Source organism: Perca fluviatilis, chromosome 6, assembly GCF_010015445.1.
Source record: "Perca fluviatilis chromosome 6, GENO_Pfluv_1.0, whole genome shotgun sequence".
In the NCBI taxonomy this organism is placed as follows: Eukaryota; Metazoa; Chordata; class Actinopteri; order Perciformes; family Percidae; genus Perca; species Perca fluviatilis.
In genome coordinates this window covers 11,008,902-11,026,921 of record NC_053117.1, presented here as the reverse complement: position 1 = coordinate 11,026,921, position 18,020 = coordinate 11,008,902, and the positions used below count along the sequence as shown (strand labels likewise).

Sequence of the window (18,020 nt, the reverse complement as noted above, 5' to 3'; positions counted from 1 at the left end):
TTATGAATCAAAAAATCAACTCACAAATCTCTGTTTTGCTCCGCGACCTTTCAACCCAGCATCACGTCTTGTTTTTAGCTGTGGAGCCGTTAGCTCCACCTTTCCAGCAATTTGTTTGGTGTCTTTGTAGCCCTTCCAAAAGCTTAGTAATCCGACCAAGAACACCATAAATTTTCAGAGCTATCTACTTGTCACTCAATCTTAGGCAAAGTGACAAACAGTGATGAAAGCCGCGACATGAAATCCACACTCACGCGGTCCCGTGAAATATGACCGCTACAGTTTATTGGAAAATAGCATTGTGGACACTGAATTTGATGAATTTACTGTTTATCAGACCCCAGATGAGACCAGAAGCTAATGCTGCGGTCCCTCTGCCTTCGACTCCCCACTGCAGGAGACGCTGTATTCCTCCGACACTCTGTATTAACGTTACGGTTTTAAAACCGTTAGTGGGGGTGCATACCGCTCAAAACCAACATGAAAAATGTAGCTAGTAATGTTCACTCAGTTTTGTTTTGTTGTACGGTACCGTCTATTTACGGTACCGTCTATATCGCTGATAAGCCCGTTAACTGTGACGTTATTGTACAATGTTTCTGACCGTAGTACTGGTCATAGTGACTGAAAGTGTGATGTGAGATGCTAAAAAGAAACTACACGCTCTTTTCAGGTAACGTGACTTTTTGACGTTCAAGGAGAGATCTACCAATACATAACTTTGGATTTTGCCACATACTTGAAGTATTTAGATATGATAGCCTCTGGGTGCTTATACAGCACCTTAATCCACTTTATAAAAATGCTGACAAACCCATACATTTCCAAAAATGTATGGGTCACAACAGTGGTTTCTCTGCCCTGATGACTGACTGACAGGCTGAGCTTGCAAGGCAAGGCACTTTTATTAATGTTACTCTGAGTGAGCAGTTTTACCAGAATTTTGTAATTTTGATAACTGTTTTGATTAACATTTAAAGGTGGAAAATAAAAGCTTTGTGTTTAATGTATTTTTGTTGATGTTGAAATGGATTTTAAAACATATGGTATTGAAAAAAGTATCGTTAGGAACCGGCATCGAAACTGAGGTATCGAAATTGGCACCGGATCGAAAGATTTTGAACGATACCCAGCCCTACTTGTGTGAGGTGTCATTAAACTCAGCAGGGACTTCCTTTTTTACTGGTAAAGGTTTGGCCATGCCCCCTTTCACAGCTAATGAACTGTATGACGTAATCATTTAGCTCTCTGGTCTTTTTGTTCTCACATGGAGAGCTTGTTTCTGGTGCTGATGCAAAAGAAGATGTCCGTCTCTTTCCCAGCCACATCTGCATCTGGAATGTTTGTCTCTGATGTGGTTGAGTTCTGCACTTATGTAGGTAGGTGAACTGGTGTGTTGAAAAGTGCATCTAAAGAATCTCCACAAGACAGTTCTGCAGGCACTGTAGGATTCTGTAGGAGTTGATCCACGTTCCTTCTCCAGACACTATCAGTGGTTTAGACTGTATAGGATACTGGTCTAGTTTGCGCAAGAACAGTTGCAGGGACCCACTTAGGTTTGCCTATGTAGTTCCTGGCCAACACAGGTTCTCCAGAAGGGAAATCTCTGTTCTTGGCCTGAAGTCACCAGAGGCAGCCACACCACATCCAGCACTCCACAGCGACACCATCGTCATGGTAGAGGAGCATGAGGTGAGGCGTACGCTGTGGGCAGTCAACCCACGGAAGGCGGCAGGCCCTGATGGCGTCTGCGTACTGAAGGACTGTGCGGACCAGCTGGTGGGGGTCTTTAACAAGATCTTCAACCAGTCACTCTCCCAGCTCACTGTCCCATCCTACCTGAAATCCTCCATCATAGTCCCCCTGCCCAAAAAAACAAACATCACCACTCTCAACGACTACCGGACAGTAGCCCCTGTGGTGATGAAGTGCTTTGAGAAACTGGTCCATAGTCACATCATGTCTTTTTATCCTCCCACCTTTGATCAACACCAGTTTGCTTACAGGGCTAATAGATCTACTGAGGACGACGTGGCCACACCCTCCATGCTGCACTGTCCCACCTGGAGCAGTAGGGGAGCTATGCCCGGCTGCTCTTCATAGACTTTAGCTCTGCTTTTAACACCATCCTCCCCCACAGACTGGTGTCCAAACTGTCCGACATTGGAATACCACACTCCACCTGCCATTTCAGGCCATTTACTGTGTGTGTGTCAACAGCTACAATAAACATTCGGTCTTCAAATGGATCTGCAAAATCAATGTGCGCACGCAGATGCCATGGCTCCTGTGGAAACTCACAGGGATTAAGAGGAGCTATTGGTGGATTGTTTCAAACCTTGTGACAAGATGAACAACTTTTAGCTATCTGTTCAATCTGTTTGTCTATGTTTGGCCACCAAAAATAGCTTCTCGCTATTGCCTTCATTCTCACTATTCCACTGTGTCCTGCTTGAAGTTGCTGCAATCCTTTGGTTCGGAGTGACAAGGAAATAATCGCTCTCCTCCCCCACAGCAAACATCCTGACTAAACTGACAGTTCTGACCGTCTCCCAAGGAAGGGATCACCAGCAGGTTGGCCCTTGACAATAATGTCTATGACTGCAGACAAAAAAAAGGATCATTTCTGGTCTTCTTTGTTGCCTGAACAGCTGAAACCGGTGCTTTGTCTATCCCTGAAGTAGAAAAATGTCCACAGTGTTTGACTCCGGCTTTGTGACAAGGAGTGGCAATCTGAATAAACCATGCGTGTTGCAATGAGAGTCTGATTTGTGATACTGAATGTCATATGAGTGTCCTGACAACAGCAACGCCCACCTCTGCAGTTGGGATGCAGCAAGAGATGGTATCCCAGTGTACAGTCCGCAGACATGAAAATCAGTCACCTTTCGGCGAAATTTGCCGTTTTGAAACCAAAATAGGTGACCTACGTGAATAGTGTAGATTCGATGAGAAAATGTTTAATGGGGGGGGGGGGGGGGTGGAAGTACTCGGGCCTGGTGCGATTTCTGGCGTATGACTATTTTAGAAAAATAAATAAATGAAAAAGTCCACATGGGATTTGTTTTAATGCGCTGGATTTAACCATACTGTCTATTTGATGATGATTTAACCAATCATCGAACTTCCACCAACCAATGAAACGAGTTCTCGCCAATCAGATCCAAATTGGGGCGGGTCTTTGCCGTAATGTCAGAGTGCCGGAAGCGATCGTAGGTAGTAAGCGGCTGCATACCCGGAAATCATTTGGACATCAATGAGACCATGGACAGTTAGAATGATACGGACGTAAAAATGTTTTTAGACGAATATGCTAGTTTTATATTAGAAAACCGAAAGAATGGGATGTCTTGTGGTGATATAGCAGCTGTGCTGGGTTCACAGTTTGGAACGATACGGGGGTTTTCTGAGAGGAGTGTGCGGAGGTGGTGTGCTCAGCAGGGCGAAACACAAGTTGACTTTTATTATGAAGTGGTCACAGGAGATTAGCGCTGACTGCTCTCATTCATCAAAAATGAGTCTACACAACAAGACAACCATCATAGTCTAATAATAATAATAATAATAATGAAGCGAAAACATTTTCAAAATTTCTCATTTTCATTGCCATTGCTTTGGCAAATATCTGTCAAACAAACTAAAATCGAAACCATGATTTGGCTTTCCCTTATCAAATCGATCAAGGAAATACAAAGTGAAGTGAAACAGCTGCTGCAGGCTGAACCAGTCCGTCAGCATCAAAGATGAATAAACTCCAACTCTCATGCTTTGATAGCTTTACTAAAAAGTCCTTTCCTGTCATAATCCTGCAGGACTGGTTTTTGCATTATTAAACATGCTAAATGTTCAATGTTGCATTCACAGTGCGACACGTCCGGAGCAGAGACCTCACTTGGATTTAAAGACAGGAGGTGATTAGCCCCCAGGGTATTTGTAACTTGCGTTTTGCAAAATCTTTGCACTCACTTCTTCTGTTACTTCATTATTGCTACGAAAGGGGATTCCCTGTCTCCCTAACATGGAAGTGACTGCAACAATTCGCCTTAGATACTCTCTTCTCTCCGCTATCTCACTTGCTATCATCTGTGCAACGTCTCCCTGTCCCTCTCATTCATCAAAAATGAGTCTACACAACAAGACATCCATCATAGTCTAATAATAATAATAATGAAGCGAAAACATTTTCAAAATTTCAAATTTTCACATAAAAGGTCTCTAACGTTGTTTTGCGCCATTGCTTTGGCAAATATCTGTTAAACAAACTAAAATCGAAACCATGATTTGGCTTTCCCTTATCAAATCGCAAAAGACTCCGATTTAATACAACAATATCTGTCAAACAAACAGGGCTATAATTAGTATAAATATAAAATCAATATGAATGTGATTTTTGGAGGTTAAAAAGTAACTAAGTAACTCTACATTTTAAATTAGCTACTTTTACTAGTAATTTTACTTGTACTTGAGTAAACAACAAAGTAACAGTACTTTTACTTAAGTAGAACATTTTTTTACTCTTTTCACTTCTGCTGATTTATTTAAATCTAAAAATTGCATAGACCTAGCCCTGGTCTGCATATCGCTTTTAATATGCAAATTTTAAAATCATTTCACTGGCGAAACACAAGTTGACTTTTATTATGAAGTGGTCACAGGAGATTAGCGCTGACTGCTCTATTTCATCAAAAATGAGTCTACACAACAAGACAACCATCATAGTCTAATAATAATAATAATAATAATAATAATAATAATGTGCGGAGGTGGTGTGCTCAGCAGGGACTTGTCAGGGACTTCTGTCCTGATGGCCAACTTGAAGTTGAAATCGCTGAAGGTATTGCTGAGGCAAGTTTTTTTTTTTTTTTTTTTAATCAATCGCCGTTTACCGCTTTTGTTAAACATACAAATGAATGCTACTCTTAAAGTAAATAAAAAGCTGACCACAGCTAGGCCGATATGCAGACCACGGCTAGGTCTATGCAATTTTTAGATTTAAATAAATCAGCAGAAGTGAAAAGAGTAAAAAAAAATTCTATTTAAGTAAAAGTACTGTTACTTTGTTGTTTACTCAAGTACAAGTAAAATTATTAGTAAAAGTAGCTCATTTAACATGTAGGCCTACTGACTTAGGTAGTTACTTTTTTAACCTCCAAAAATCACATTTATATTGATTTTATATCTTATTTATACTAATTATAGCCCTGTTTGTTTGACAGATATTGTTGTATTAAATTGGAGTCTTTTGCAATTTGATAAGGGAAAGCCAAATCATGGTTTCGATTTTAGTTTGTTTGACAGATATTTGCCAAAGCAATGGCAATGAAAATGAGAAGTTTTGAAAATGTTTTCGCTTCATTATTATTATTATTAGACTATGATGGTTGTCTTGTTGTGTAGACTCATTTTTGATGAATGAGAGCAGTCAGCGCTAATCTCCTGTGACCACTCGGTTTTCTAATATAAAACTAGCATATTCGTCTTAAAAACTTTTTACGTCCGTATCATTCTAACTGTCCATGGTCTCATTGATGTCCAAATGATTTCCGCGTATGCAGCCGCTTACTACCTCGGTACGATCGTCGGTCATCCCCGCGAAAAATGAATGAGGAATAAGATTTATACACACATTTTAATTTCCGAGTTCCATCTACAAACACATCAAAGAAAATCGGATAACGAGATAGTTTTTCGTTTTCCGTTTTTTTATATCAAAACAAAAAACGAATAATGGGTTGTTTTCCGTTTTTTTGTTTTCCTATTTACTAATGGTAATTGGGAAACTGGCCGTTTTTCGTTTTTGTTTTTTTCCTTTCAAAACGAAAATCCGTTGGCCGCCAAGTACACGGACCCGTGGTCTATAAGGAGTGTAAACTTCCGTCCATAATTATCCTTTAATTTAAATTGCAGGTGCTTGCTTGCAGAGGCAGCCATCAGCACATAAAAGCAAATCCCAATCATTCAATCTCCATCAACTCACCCAAAAACTTCACTGCATCTCTTCCTTCCTTACCCTCAGGGATGCCCACAAAATGGACATTATTGCATCGGGATCGATTGTCAAAATTTAAAAAATTTTCCCAGAGCATGTCAACATCTCTTTTGCTAGCAGCCGGATTATCCCATCTTCTCGTTTTAACTCAGTGGAGATTTTCTCTGGACTAGATCTTAACGCTCCACTGTGAAGCTAGCGCTAATGGGATCTCCGTTTTCAGTCAGGCTGTACCGGACTCTCCCGGTGACAATTCTGCCTCGGGGGGCCGGCGGTGCAGCGAGAAGCAGCTGCCGTCTATCAGTATTATATTGAGACGGTATCATAACCTGTGAAAACATCTCATAGTAGGGTTCTATAGTAGTCCAGTTCCGTGTTTTGGTATTGTTTGTTTTAACACTTGATGTGAGCCGTACGAGAGTAGCCTACTCATGAAAACCACAGTTCCGACCTCTTTATTGGCATTGCCCTAACTCCCTGAACAAGCTCTAGAGGCTCAGTCTCTCTGCTGAGCCCCGTTCACGTAACAGCAGCAGTTAAACTGTATTTTCATACCATGATGGTTAAATTTGAAATTAATCCATGGTTCACATGCATGCTGAACCGTAGTCTGTTACACTACTGTATATATTCAACATCACTGGCAATTTACAAAATACATTCAAAATAGAAAACCTCACACTTCCTAACGTTTTGTAGGCCTATTCGTGAAACTTTTGTATTATTGTACAAATTAGCTTAAATTAACAGTAATAGCAGTTATCCTACTTACATAAGTGGCTCCTAAATGTTTCAACTTAGGAGCAAAATGTGCTCCTTGGGGAAAAGTTACAGAATTTTGTGTTTTTCTTGACATAAAGACATTTTCACCATAAATTTGTGCCTAAAAATGTATCCGAATGCAGGAAATAACTCTCTTTCACTAGTGATTTATAAGCAACCTGTTTCTTGCTGATTGTCACTTGACTGAGAATACAGCTATTAGAAGGTAACATATGAAGTCAAAGCTAACTCTGACAGCTGTAGGGCAGATAACATTAACTTATCTCTCTCCATAAAGTTCCCAGCTAAGCTCCTATAACTCGCGATTTCCAGCCGCAGCCTGTCACTCATCCTGTACAAACGTTATTCGGTAAGTAACGTTAGCTCCGTGATCTTAAGACCTCACAATGTATTGTTTCTCACTCCCTCTAACTTAGTGTTCATCAGATGTGACATGACAAAAGCATTTTGTTTTCACATGCGGGTAGGCCAAGGCGAGAAGAGGGAGATTAGCTAACGTTAGCCAACATATTTATTAAAAAAAATCACATTTGAATAGTAATTTTAGCATTCAAATAGTACTGATTTTTTTTACTATTTGACTTTCAGAATTCGTTCTAACAGCCCTAATATATACGGTCTAGCGGTATTCTTCCTCCTTCTTCAGCACTTGTATATTTTGGATATTACGGTTGTCCCAGTTTGTTTACGGTATTCTCAGGCGGAAGAATATAGTACTTGGGCGGAGTGATATGTTCGCAGCAAGCCTGTCTGAGAATATAGTTCCCGGTTTGTTTAAGGATAGAAGATGGCTGTGTCTCATGTTACGTTGTTTTTTTGTACTGTGACTCTACAAATCACAACATGTAAATAGGAACATGTTGGCGTTATTTTGTCACTTTTGTCACAATTCGGAGCAGTAGGCTAGTTGGAACCAGTTACCTGCAGGATCTGTGCTGGACTAAGCTAATGCTGGAGCCGTCAGACAGCGTTACAGCACGCACGGAGATGAGAAGGGTATGTATCGACTTGTCTTACTCTGGGGGTTACGGTGAAGAAGCTAAATTCCCAATAAGTCGGCGTGTTCCTTTAATATAGAGCTACTGTGCAGGTGATTTTTCCCTATCCACCAATCGATTGGTTGAAGAGTAAGTGTTAATGGACTGCATTTATATAGCGTCTTAACGCCTACTCAAAGTGCTCTTACATAGTACAAGCACTAATCCCCATGACACATGCATACACTGGTAACCGAGGCTGTCATACAAGGTCACATAAACCTTCATCAAATAAACATTTACACGCTATTTGTCACCGATGGCGCAGCAACGGGAGCAATTCAGTGTCTTGCCCAAGGACCCTTAGATATCTAGACTGCAGGGGCCAGGGATCGAACCACTGACCTTCCAATTGGTACATGACCCCTCTTCCACCTGAGCCACAGCTGCCGAGTAGGTAGAATTTCAGTCGACCAAGATTATCTTTGGTTGAATACAGCCTTAATTTGTGATATGTCTTTGTGTCAAGTATCAATATTATTATTATTAGCCAAAAATAAAAACAGTATTGGTCAGGCCATGATCCTGATAAATTTTTTAGTAGACTAGAACATGAACATTTTTGTTTCTGTTTCCTGAATTTGAAATAACAAAATATTAAGGGAACTTAAAACTGGCAAAACTTGGCAAGAGAATTTACAGGAGTGCTACACAAGTAATATTCCACTACCTGTGTCATGGTTTTGTTCTAGGCCAGTTGGTCGTTGACAGTTTTTTCTTGTGTTTAACTCATGTGTCTCTATAGTCCTTACCTGCCTGTCTCACCCTTGTCAGCCTGTCTTTGGGCCCTATTTTAACAATCTGAAAAGCAAGTATCAAACATGAAACGCAAGTAGCTTTGTGGGCGGATCTTGGGCGCTGTTGCTATTATGCCGGCGGGATAAATGACTCTTGCGCCCGACGCAAATCTAAAATGGGCTGGTCTGAAGTAGCTAGGTGTGGTTTGGGCGTAACATGCAATAAACCAATCAGAACTTCATCTCACATTCCCTTTAAGAGCAGGCACGCTTGTTCCATGGCGGATTGCTATTATGACGGCAGATTTGCCTGGCGCACGCCAGCGGGAGCTGTCCGGGATGCGGCAAAGTAATAAATGTCCGTCTTGACTGGGTTGCGATGTTGCTGCTCCTCTCGGGTGCATCTCCTCAAGTCTGGAGAGGATTGCTGAAGCCATGGAGCCTTGGCCTCCAAACGCACCACCTGCACCTGTTGTGCCCCTTCCTCCTCCAGCCACTCCATCTCCGTACACCCGCTCCACCAGGAGCGCATCGCGCATTATGCCACTCCCGGACCAGATTCCGCCGTAGTTCAACATCACGTCTCCTTAAGTCCTCTAATACAGTGCCTTGCGAAAGTATTCGGCCCCCTTGAACTTTTCGACCTTTTGCCACATTTCAGGCCTCAAACATAAAGATATAAAACTGTAATTTTTTGTGAAGAATCAACAACAAGTGGGACACAATCATGAAGTGGAACGAAATTTATTGGATATTTCAAACCTTTTAAACAAATAAAAAACTGAAATATTGGGCGTAAAATATTCAGCCCCTTAAGTTAATACTTTGTAGCGCCACCTTTTGCTGCGATTACAGCTGTTGTAAGTCGCTTGGGGTATGTCTCTATCTAGTTTTGCACATCGAGAGACTGACATTTTTGCCCATTCCTCCTTGCAAAACAGCTCGAGCTCAGTGAGGTTGGATGGAGAGCGTGTGTACAGCAGTTTTCAGTTCTTTCCACAGATTCTCGATTGGATTCAGGTCTGGACTTTGACTTGGCCATTCTAACACCTGGATATGTTTATTTGTGAACCATTCCATTGTAGATTTTGCTTTATGTTTTGGATCATTGTCTTGTTGGAAGACAAAGCTCCGTCCCAGTCTCAGGTCTTTTGCAGACTCCATCAGGTTTTCTTCCAGAATGGTCCTGTATTTGGCTCCATCCATCTTCCCATCAATTTTAACCATCTTCCCTGTCCCTGCTGAAGAAAAGCAGGCCCAAACCATGATGCTGCCACCACCATGTTTGACAGTGGGGATGGTGTGTTCAGGGTGATGAGCTGTGTTGCTTTTACGCCAAACATAACGTTTTGCATTGTTGCCAAAAAGTTCGATTTTGGTTTCATCTGACCACAGCACCTTCTTCCACATGTTTGGTGTGTCTCCCAGGTGGCTTTTGGCAAACTTTAAACGACACTTTTATGGATATCTTTAAGAAATGGCTTTCTTCTTGCCACTCTTCCATAAAGGCCAGATTTGTGCAGTATACGACTGATTGTTGTCCTATGGACAGAGTCTCCCACCTCAGCTGTAGATCTCTGCAGTTCATCCAGAGTGATCATGGGCCTCTTGGCTGCATCTCTGATCAGTCTTCTCATTGTATGAGCTGAAAGTTTAGAGGGACGGGCCGGGTCTTCGTAGATTTGTAGTGGTCTGATACTCCTTCCATTTCAATATTATCGCTTGCACAGTGCTCCTTGGGATGTTTAAAGCTTGGGAAATCTTTTTGTATCCAACCGGCTTTAAACTTCTCCACAACAGTATCTCGGGCCTGCCTGGTGTGTTCCTTGTTCTTCATGATGCTCTCTGCGCTTTTACACGCACCTCTGACACTATCACAGAGCAGGTGCATTTATATCGGAGACTTGATTACACACAGCTGGATTCTATTTATCATCATTAGTCATTTAGGTCAACATTGGATCATTCAGAGATCCTCACTGAACTTCTGGAGAGAGTTTGCTGCACTGAAAGTAAAGGGGGCTGAATAATTTTGCACGCCCACTTTTTCAGTTTTTTATTTGTTAAAAAAGTTTGAAATAGCCAATGAATTTCGTTCCACTTCATAATTGGGACCCACTTGTTGTTGATTCTTCACAAAAAATTACAGTTTTATATCTTTATGTTTGAGGCCTGAAATGTGGCAAAAGGTCGAAACGTTCAAGGGGGCCGAATACTTTCGCAAGGCACTGTATTTCCTCATTTATGTCCTCAGCACATCCATGATTCATGAATGCTGCAACTTTTTGAGGACTGTACTGTAAAGTGCCCCCTGACCTATCCAAACACCTGAAGCGCATTTTCAGTTATATTTTTCTTTGTAATTATGTATTGTTTGCAAAAATGGGAACTGCTGCGTCCATGTAGATGAGAGAAGCAAAGCGTATGCGCGTTGTTCACACGCTACATTATGGCCAAGCATGCGCCCCTAAAATAGCATCTGAATAACGCGCTACTGACTTTAGACTAGCGCCTCTGACTTTAGACCAGGTTTTTCCTGGTCTGTGGCGGAATTGTTTTCTGAAACTGCAAAATAGCACCAGGGAACGTTTGCGCCTGAACACGCCTCCTCTTTTTGCTGAACCGCCCCCGGGAGCGCAAATACATTCCCTAATTTACGAACGTGCGTCTGTGGAGGGAAAAGTCCACTGTGCGTCGGGTGCAAAATAGGAATGATACATGCGTAAGATAGGGCCCTTTGTGTTATTGGTCCTTGTTGTATTGTTCCCACTGTCAGGTCATTTAGTTTCCTGTTTTATGTTCATTCCCTGTTAACGTTTCACTTATTTGCTCTTGTATATGTTTTACCCATGTTCCTTCTGTGTTCTCTGTGTGGTTTTCCTAGCTTCTTCCTTGTGTATGTTTCATGCTTCAGTTTCCAGTTTTTTTTTGTAGTCCCTCTGTTTCTCCTTTGTCATGTCTTGTTTTATCTCCAACCTTGTGTTTTCCCGCCTTTTTGATTGTCTACCCCGCCCTGATGTGTTCCACCTGTTCCTCAGCCCTCACAGGGCTCCAGACTAACTTTTTGCCTTGGTTGCACTGATGCACATAACTTTTTTATTTAGGAATAATAAATAGCCTAGGATATGTAAAAAAAAAATAAAAAATATATATATATATATATATATATGTTATATATATATATATATATATATATATATATATATATTATATTTTTTTTTTTTTTTTCAGGTATATAACGTTACCTGCTGCTAAGTGTAGTGTTGACTGGTCTCCTGCAATGTACCGTTTCAGTTCCCTCTAACGTCCGTTTTCGGAGCATCAGAAAGAAGCGCAGGCAGCTAAGTGGCACCTAAATAAGGCAAAGAGATCCGCGTTGCTATTTGGTCCGGTAGATAACGGTCGTTAAGGCTCTAGTGCCATATTAGCACCGGGTCTCGGACCCCATTCAAAACGTCGATTTTCGTCGAAAAGCGACTAGTTTGCAGGTATGTACTACTTTTGGCCGGCTCGCAAGCAAGTGCAAACAAGTGTGTGCAGTGTGCATGTTGTTTTGTTTCCGGTCTAGCTAAATCCGGTGTGGTGTTGTAGTTTTTCTAACGTTACTAGTTGTTGCAACAGCATGTGAAAAAACTACAAAGTTTGCTGGGCCAAAGAGAACGTTTATCTCGCGATAAAAAAATTGACGCCGTTAAAATGGGTTTGCGTTAATAATGCGTTTAACTGACAGCACAAATATATATATATATACTACCAGTCAAAAGAACACCCCAATTTTCTTTTTGTTTTATTGAAATTTTAGCAGTTCAAGTCCAATGAATTGCTTCAAATGGTACAAAGGTAAGTGGTGAACTGCCTGAGGTTAAAAAAAAAAAAGTAAGGTTACCCAAAACTGAAAAATAATGTACATTTCAGTATTTTACAAAAAGGCCTTTTTCAGGGAACAAGAAATGGGTTAACAATGTAAAGCTGTTCTGCAGCAATGGAGGTTGATCAAGCTTTGAAAGTTGGTGCTACCAATAGGGCTGCAGCTATCGATTATTTTAGTAATCGAGTATTCTACCGATTATTCCATCGATTAATCGAGTAATCGGATAAGAAATACTTTTGTTTTATTGAAGAGCAATAATAAACACTAGTTTGGTTAAATTTTCGGAAAAAGCAACATTTGTATTGCCTACATTGCCTACAATATCATCTCTCAAAAAACTAAACATTAAGTGCATTTAAGTGCCATATTACATTTTTTTTAAAGATTTTTTTTTTCAAATGATATCAACCTCAAACTAAGGCCTACATTAAACATACACAAACATTACATTATTGTGCAACTTAACTTTCAGAACTACAAGTTTCAACCTGAGACTGATCTGTATATACAGTAGCCTATATGTATATATTGGTTATACTCAACCTATTTTCATTTATATATTGGATTATGTCACACAGCTCTGTTACACTTATGCTATTAGATCGTTGATCAACTGTTTCTCCGTAGAGAGAGAGAGATGCGCAACACTCAGCTGTTTTTCTGAAGGGATAGTCAACGCGTCAGCTCTTTAGATCAGATTGTGGTCACCACTACGTATTTTCTTGTCTTTGATTTTGGTAGTTGTGTTTAGTGTAGTTCCACCGTCCATACGACTCTGATTTACTTTTGTCGGTCCTCTTCGTGGAATGGATGATTAAGTTAGACTCCATGTTTTCTGTTGAGATGCTAAAGCACTGACGTCGTGCTATTATCGTGGTAAGCTAGTTTGATTTTGCAGTAGACCCACTGTACAGAGTTTTAGTTTTAATTACGTTTGAACTGATTCCAAACTTTGGACACTTTCTGTCGTTTTCTCCAGCCTGTCTCTTAGCCCCTCGCTATTTACGCTCTGGCATGTGTCGCCAGCAGCAGACTGAGCCGCGTCTGGTGTGCGACAGTAATAATGCTCCGTGCAGAAACACCGTCCGTCAGCGATACAACGTTGGTAACATTGATTTAACGAAGCTTCGAGGCAAGTCATTTTGCATCGAGGATTTTTTGTAATCGAATTATTCGAGGAATCGTTTCAGCCCTTGCTACCAATTCCCACATGTGTTCCAACTTGTCTAGATTACTTACAACCCCCTCTGTTTGTATAAAAGTATTGTTTGAACACACGGTACCGTACTCTTGTGAGCATTATTTGAGCAGTATTGTACTGCAGAAAGTAGTGTGTTGCTATAAAAATGGCGGGGAAAAAGGCAATTAACAATGCAAGAGAGACAGACCATCATAACACTTAAGAATGTTGGTCTTTCCTACAGAGAAATTTCAAATAAAGTCAATGTGTCAGTGAGTACAGTATTCTTCACCATCAAAAGGCACTTAGAAACTGGGGGAAACTCTGACAGAAGAGGTCTGGCAGACCCAAAGCCACAACAGAATGAGTTAAACAGCTTGCGTGATAGGCGGCTCACAGGGCAACAGCTTCAAGCACAGCTTAATAGTGGTCGCAATAAGCAAGTCTCAGTTTCAATTGTAAAGAGAAGACTTCGAGCTGCAGGTTTGATAGATTGAGTTGCAGTTGAGTTGGTGCCAACGTACTCCAAGGAAATACAGTACAGGCCAAAAGTTTGGAAACACCTTCTCATGCAATGCGTTTCCTTTATTTTCATGACTATTTACATTGTAGATTCTCACTGAAGGCATCAAAACTATGAATGAACACATATGGAATTATGTACTTAACAAAAAAGTGTGAAATAACTGAAAACGTCTTATATTTTAGATTCCTCAAAGTAGCCACCCTTTGCTTTTTTGATAGCGCTGCAAACCCTTGGTGTTTTCTCAATGAGCTTCATGAGGTAGTCACCTGAAATGGTTTTCACTTCACAGGTGTGCCTTGTCAGGGTTAATTAGTGGAATTTTTTCCCTTATTAATGGGGTTGGGACCATCAGTTGCGTTGTGCAGAAGTCCGGTTGATACACAGCCGACAACCCTATTGGACAACTGTTAGAATTCATATTATGGCAAGAACCAATCAGCTAAGTAAAGAGAAACGAGTGGCCATCATTACTTTAACAAATGAAGCTCAGTCAGTCCGGAAAATTGCGAAAACTTTGAATGTGTCCCCAAGTACAGTCACAAAAACCATCAAGCACTACAATGAAACTGGCTCACATGAGGACCGCCCCAGGAAAGGAAGACCAAGGGTCACCTCTGCTGCTGAGGATAAGTTCATCCAAGTCACCAGCCTCAGAAATTAAGTTAACAGCAGCTCAGATTAGCGACCAGATGAATGCCACATAGAGTTCTAGCAGCAGACACATCTCTAAAACAACTGTTAAGAGGGGACTGCACGAATCAGGCCTTCATGGTCAAATAGCTGGTAGGACACCACTGCTAATGAGAGGCAACAAGCAGAAGAGATTTGTTTGGGCCAAGAAACACAAGGAATGGACATTAGACCAGTGGAAATCTGTGCTTTGTCCAAATTTGAGATCTTTGGTTCCAACGGCCGTGTCTTTGTGCAACGCAGAAAAGGTGAACGGATGGATTCTACATGCCTGGTTCCCACCGTGAAGCATGGAGGAGGAGGTGTGATGGTGTGGGGGTGCTTTGCTGGTGACACTGTTGGGGATTTATTCAAAATTGAAGGCATACTGAACCAGCATGGCTACCACAGCATCCTGCAGCGACATGCCATCCCATCCGGTTTGCGTTTAGTTGGACAATCATTTCTTTTTCAACAGGACAATGACCCCAAACACACCTCCAGGCTGTGTAAGGGCTATTTGACCAAAAGGAGAGTGATGGAGTGCTGCGCCAGATGACCTGGCCTCCACAGTCACTGGACCTGAACCCAATTGAGATGGTTTGGGGTGAGCTGGACCGCAGAGTAAAGGCAAAAGGGCCAACAAGTGCTAAGCATCTCTGGGAACTCCTTCAAGACTGTTGGAAAACCATTTCAGGTGACTACCTCTTGAAGCTCATCAAGAGAATGCCAAGAGTGTGCAAAGCAGTAATCTGAGCAAAGGGTGGCTACTTTGAAGAAACTAGAATATAAGACATGTTTTCAGTTATTTCACACTTTTTTGTTAAGTACATAATTCCACGTGTTCATTCATAGTTTTGATGCCTTCAGTGAGAATATACAATGTAAATAGTCATGAAAATAAAGGAAACACATTGAATGAGAAGGTGTGTCCAAACTTTTGGCCTGTACTGTATGCTGGGTGGAAAAAACATAAGGACTCTGGGGAGTAAACTCCCCAGTGCTAGGTTAGTAACAAGCATTTCTGGGACGGGATGCACACAAATGGAAAGGGAGAGGCGAAAGCAGCTCAGTGTGTCAAAGGAAGGAAGTTCCCTGGCAGTATATAACTATAACAGCGTAACTAAGAGAGACAGGCAGTTTAAGGAGAGGAGCCTTGTCAGGCTAGAACTCTCCCCTGCCGGATCAGGCTGTACTGGCCTGCCTCCCTCTACTTTTGTAATATTATTAAAATGACGACTTTGAAGAGAAGCAGGTGGCCGGGCTAGGCAGATGCTGCAACTCCTCACTCCCAAACTATAAGCAAAACAATTTTTATCTATCTATCTGTCTGTCTGTCTGTCTGTCTGAGAAAGCTCCTTCACTTATTTTCAATAACAGTTGGTAAATATAGAGGTTCGACTCTGACCTGCGGCCCTTTCCTACATGTCATTCCCCCCTCTCTCTCCCCTTTCATGTCTTCAGCTTTCCTATCAAAAATAAAGTCCGAAATAACAAAAAAAACATCAATAAAAAATACAGACCGAAAGACAGAGGGAGAGAGGGGGATGCGATGGACTGAAGCGTATGCTACTCAGAGTGACGGCTGACTCATTATGAATTGGTCCAGCACGGGTCGAATGCTCTTTGGCGGGTCAGTGGCGTTACACACATCTTGTGTAGGCTATGACATGTCTGTATCGTCAGTGCGCTGCATTTTTATGAACTATGATCCAGCAGGCTCCATCTTACACGCTATTAGTCAACGAACTGAAGTTAATTGCATTTAATAACTTCTAATGTGTTTTTCGCCATGGTGGCCGCAATAACAGAGAGTTACCAGCAGAAACACTGGTACCAATACAGGTTTCCTTCTCATACTTAACAATATACAGCTGTGTTAATAACCGGCCGCGCTATGTCTCTCCATGTTGCAGGGTGTGAGTGAATGCGCGGAGGAGAGATCCAAACACAGCACGACTTTACAGAAGGAATGGGTCATGTAACGCAACATTAAACCATATCGATATAAACGACATTGCTTCGTTCATGGAGAGGCAGCGGATGTGAGGACGTTAGGTGCACCGGTGCACTCTAGGGCCCTGCCTCATGTCACCTGTCCCTCGTTGCTACCCTCATTACCTGAGTATTTAGTCTATTTGCTTTCTGTGTCTGTTGTGGGTTCGTCGTCCTTTGTTCCCTTCCTGTGCTAAAGCTGTATTTCGTGTTCCTGGATTTCTCTGTGTTTCTGGGCTTCTCCTGTTCCGGGATTATTCCTCAGTTTATCATGGTTTGTAAATTCTCCTTCTGTTTCATTAAATTATTCATACCAACTGGTGCTTCCTCCTCGCCTTTCTGCACTTGGGTCCAAGCCTCACAAATCCTGACAACCTGATGGATTCACCCAAGGCACAGTCAACCAGAATTGGAACTTACCTTATTTGACTTCTGATATATCTGATACCTCTCTTAATACAGGTGGAGTCAGTGAGTAAGAAAGAGAAGGCTAAGCAGAGACCCCAGGCCTTGAACACAGTGGAGATGTTGAGAGTGGCCAGTTCTGCCTTAGGTATGTTCACATCAACATGAGCAACGTTTCATCAGTTGTCATTTCCTACTACATTTCCAACTATTAGTTCTCCTCTTGGTAATGAAATTAATGAGCGTGAATATTTGGGAATTTGAGAATGTGTGTAAGCATGTAATAGTGACTCGTTTCGCAGCTGCCGACTGCAGCGATCTTGCTTAATACAGGACCATTGTCAAAGATTGTTGTTCCCATCAGTCACTTAGACACAACAACCTAGGAAATTAGGGTCCAGGTTGAAAACTACACAAATAAAAAATGAGACCTCACAATTGAAAAGCTGGAACTAGGGAATGTTAAGCATTTTTCCTTTTAGAAATGAGTTTGAGATATTTTTTCTGTCTATTATGTTTTTCCACCTCCAAGATTAATCTCTCATTGTGATGTTGTAGAGGAAACATATGATATTGGGGGGTATTTTGCCTTCGAAGCAATTTGTGTTGTTTTAATGTTCTGTATTTAATGTAGTTTAGCGCCCCCTGCTGTATAGTGGCGGTTTTGCATCACTTCCTGTGAAAACCAGAAGTAGGACGGATATAAATAAGTTTTAGGATAATAGAAGATTGTTTATTTTTTGAGTTATTTACTGGAGATTCTGCTCTTACCTAAGAACAAATCCCAAATAAGAAAACATTGATGAATGTTAGAATCTTTGCGAAAAC

The 18,020-nt window shown here is 41.4% G+C and overlaps 1 protein-coding gene across 2 annotated transcripts in view; it reads left to right on the top strand.

Annotated features, from left to right (window-relative positions):
* top3b (DNA topoisomerase III beta) overlaps positions 1-18,020 on the top strand; it is a 105,858-nt gene that overhangs the window by 65,041 nt on the left and 22,797 nt on the right. For both annotated transcript variants that reach the window (XM_039803630.1, XM_039803629.1), the window contains exon 8: positions 17,250-17,340. In XM_039803630.1, the coding sequence (XP_039659564.1) occupies positions 17,250-17,340 (91 nt within the window). The remainder of the gene's footprint in view (positions 1-17,249; positions 17,341-18,020) is intronic.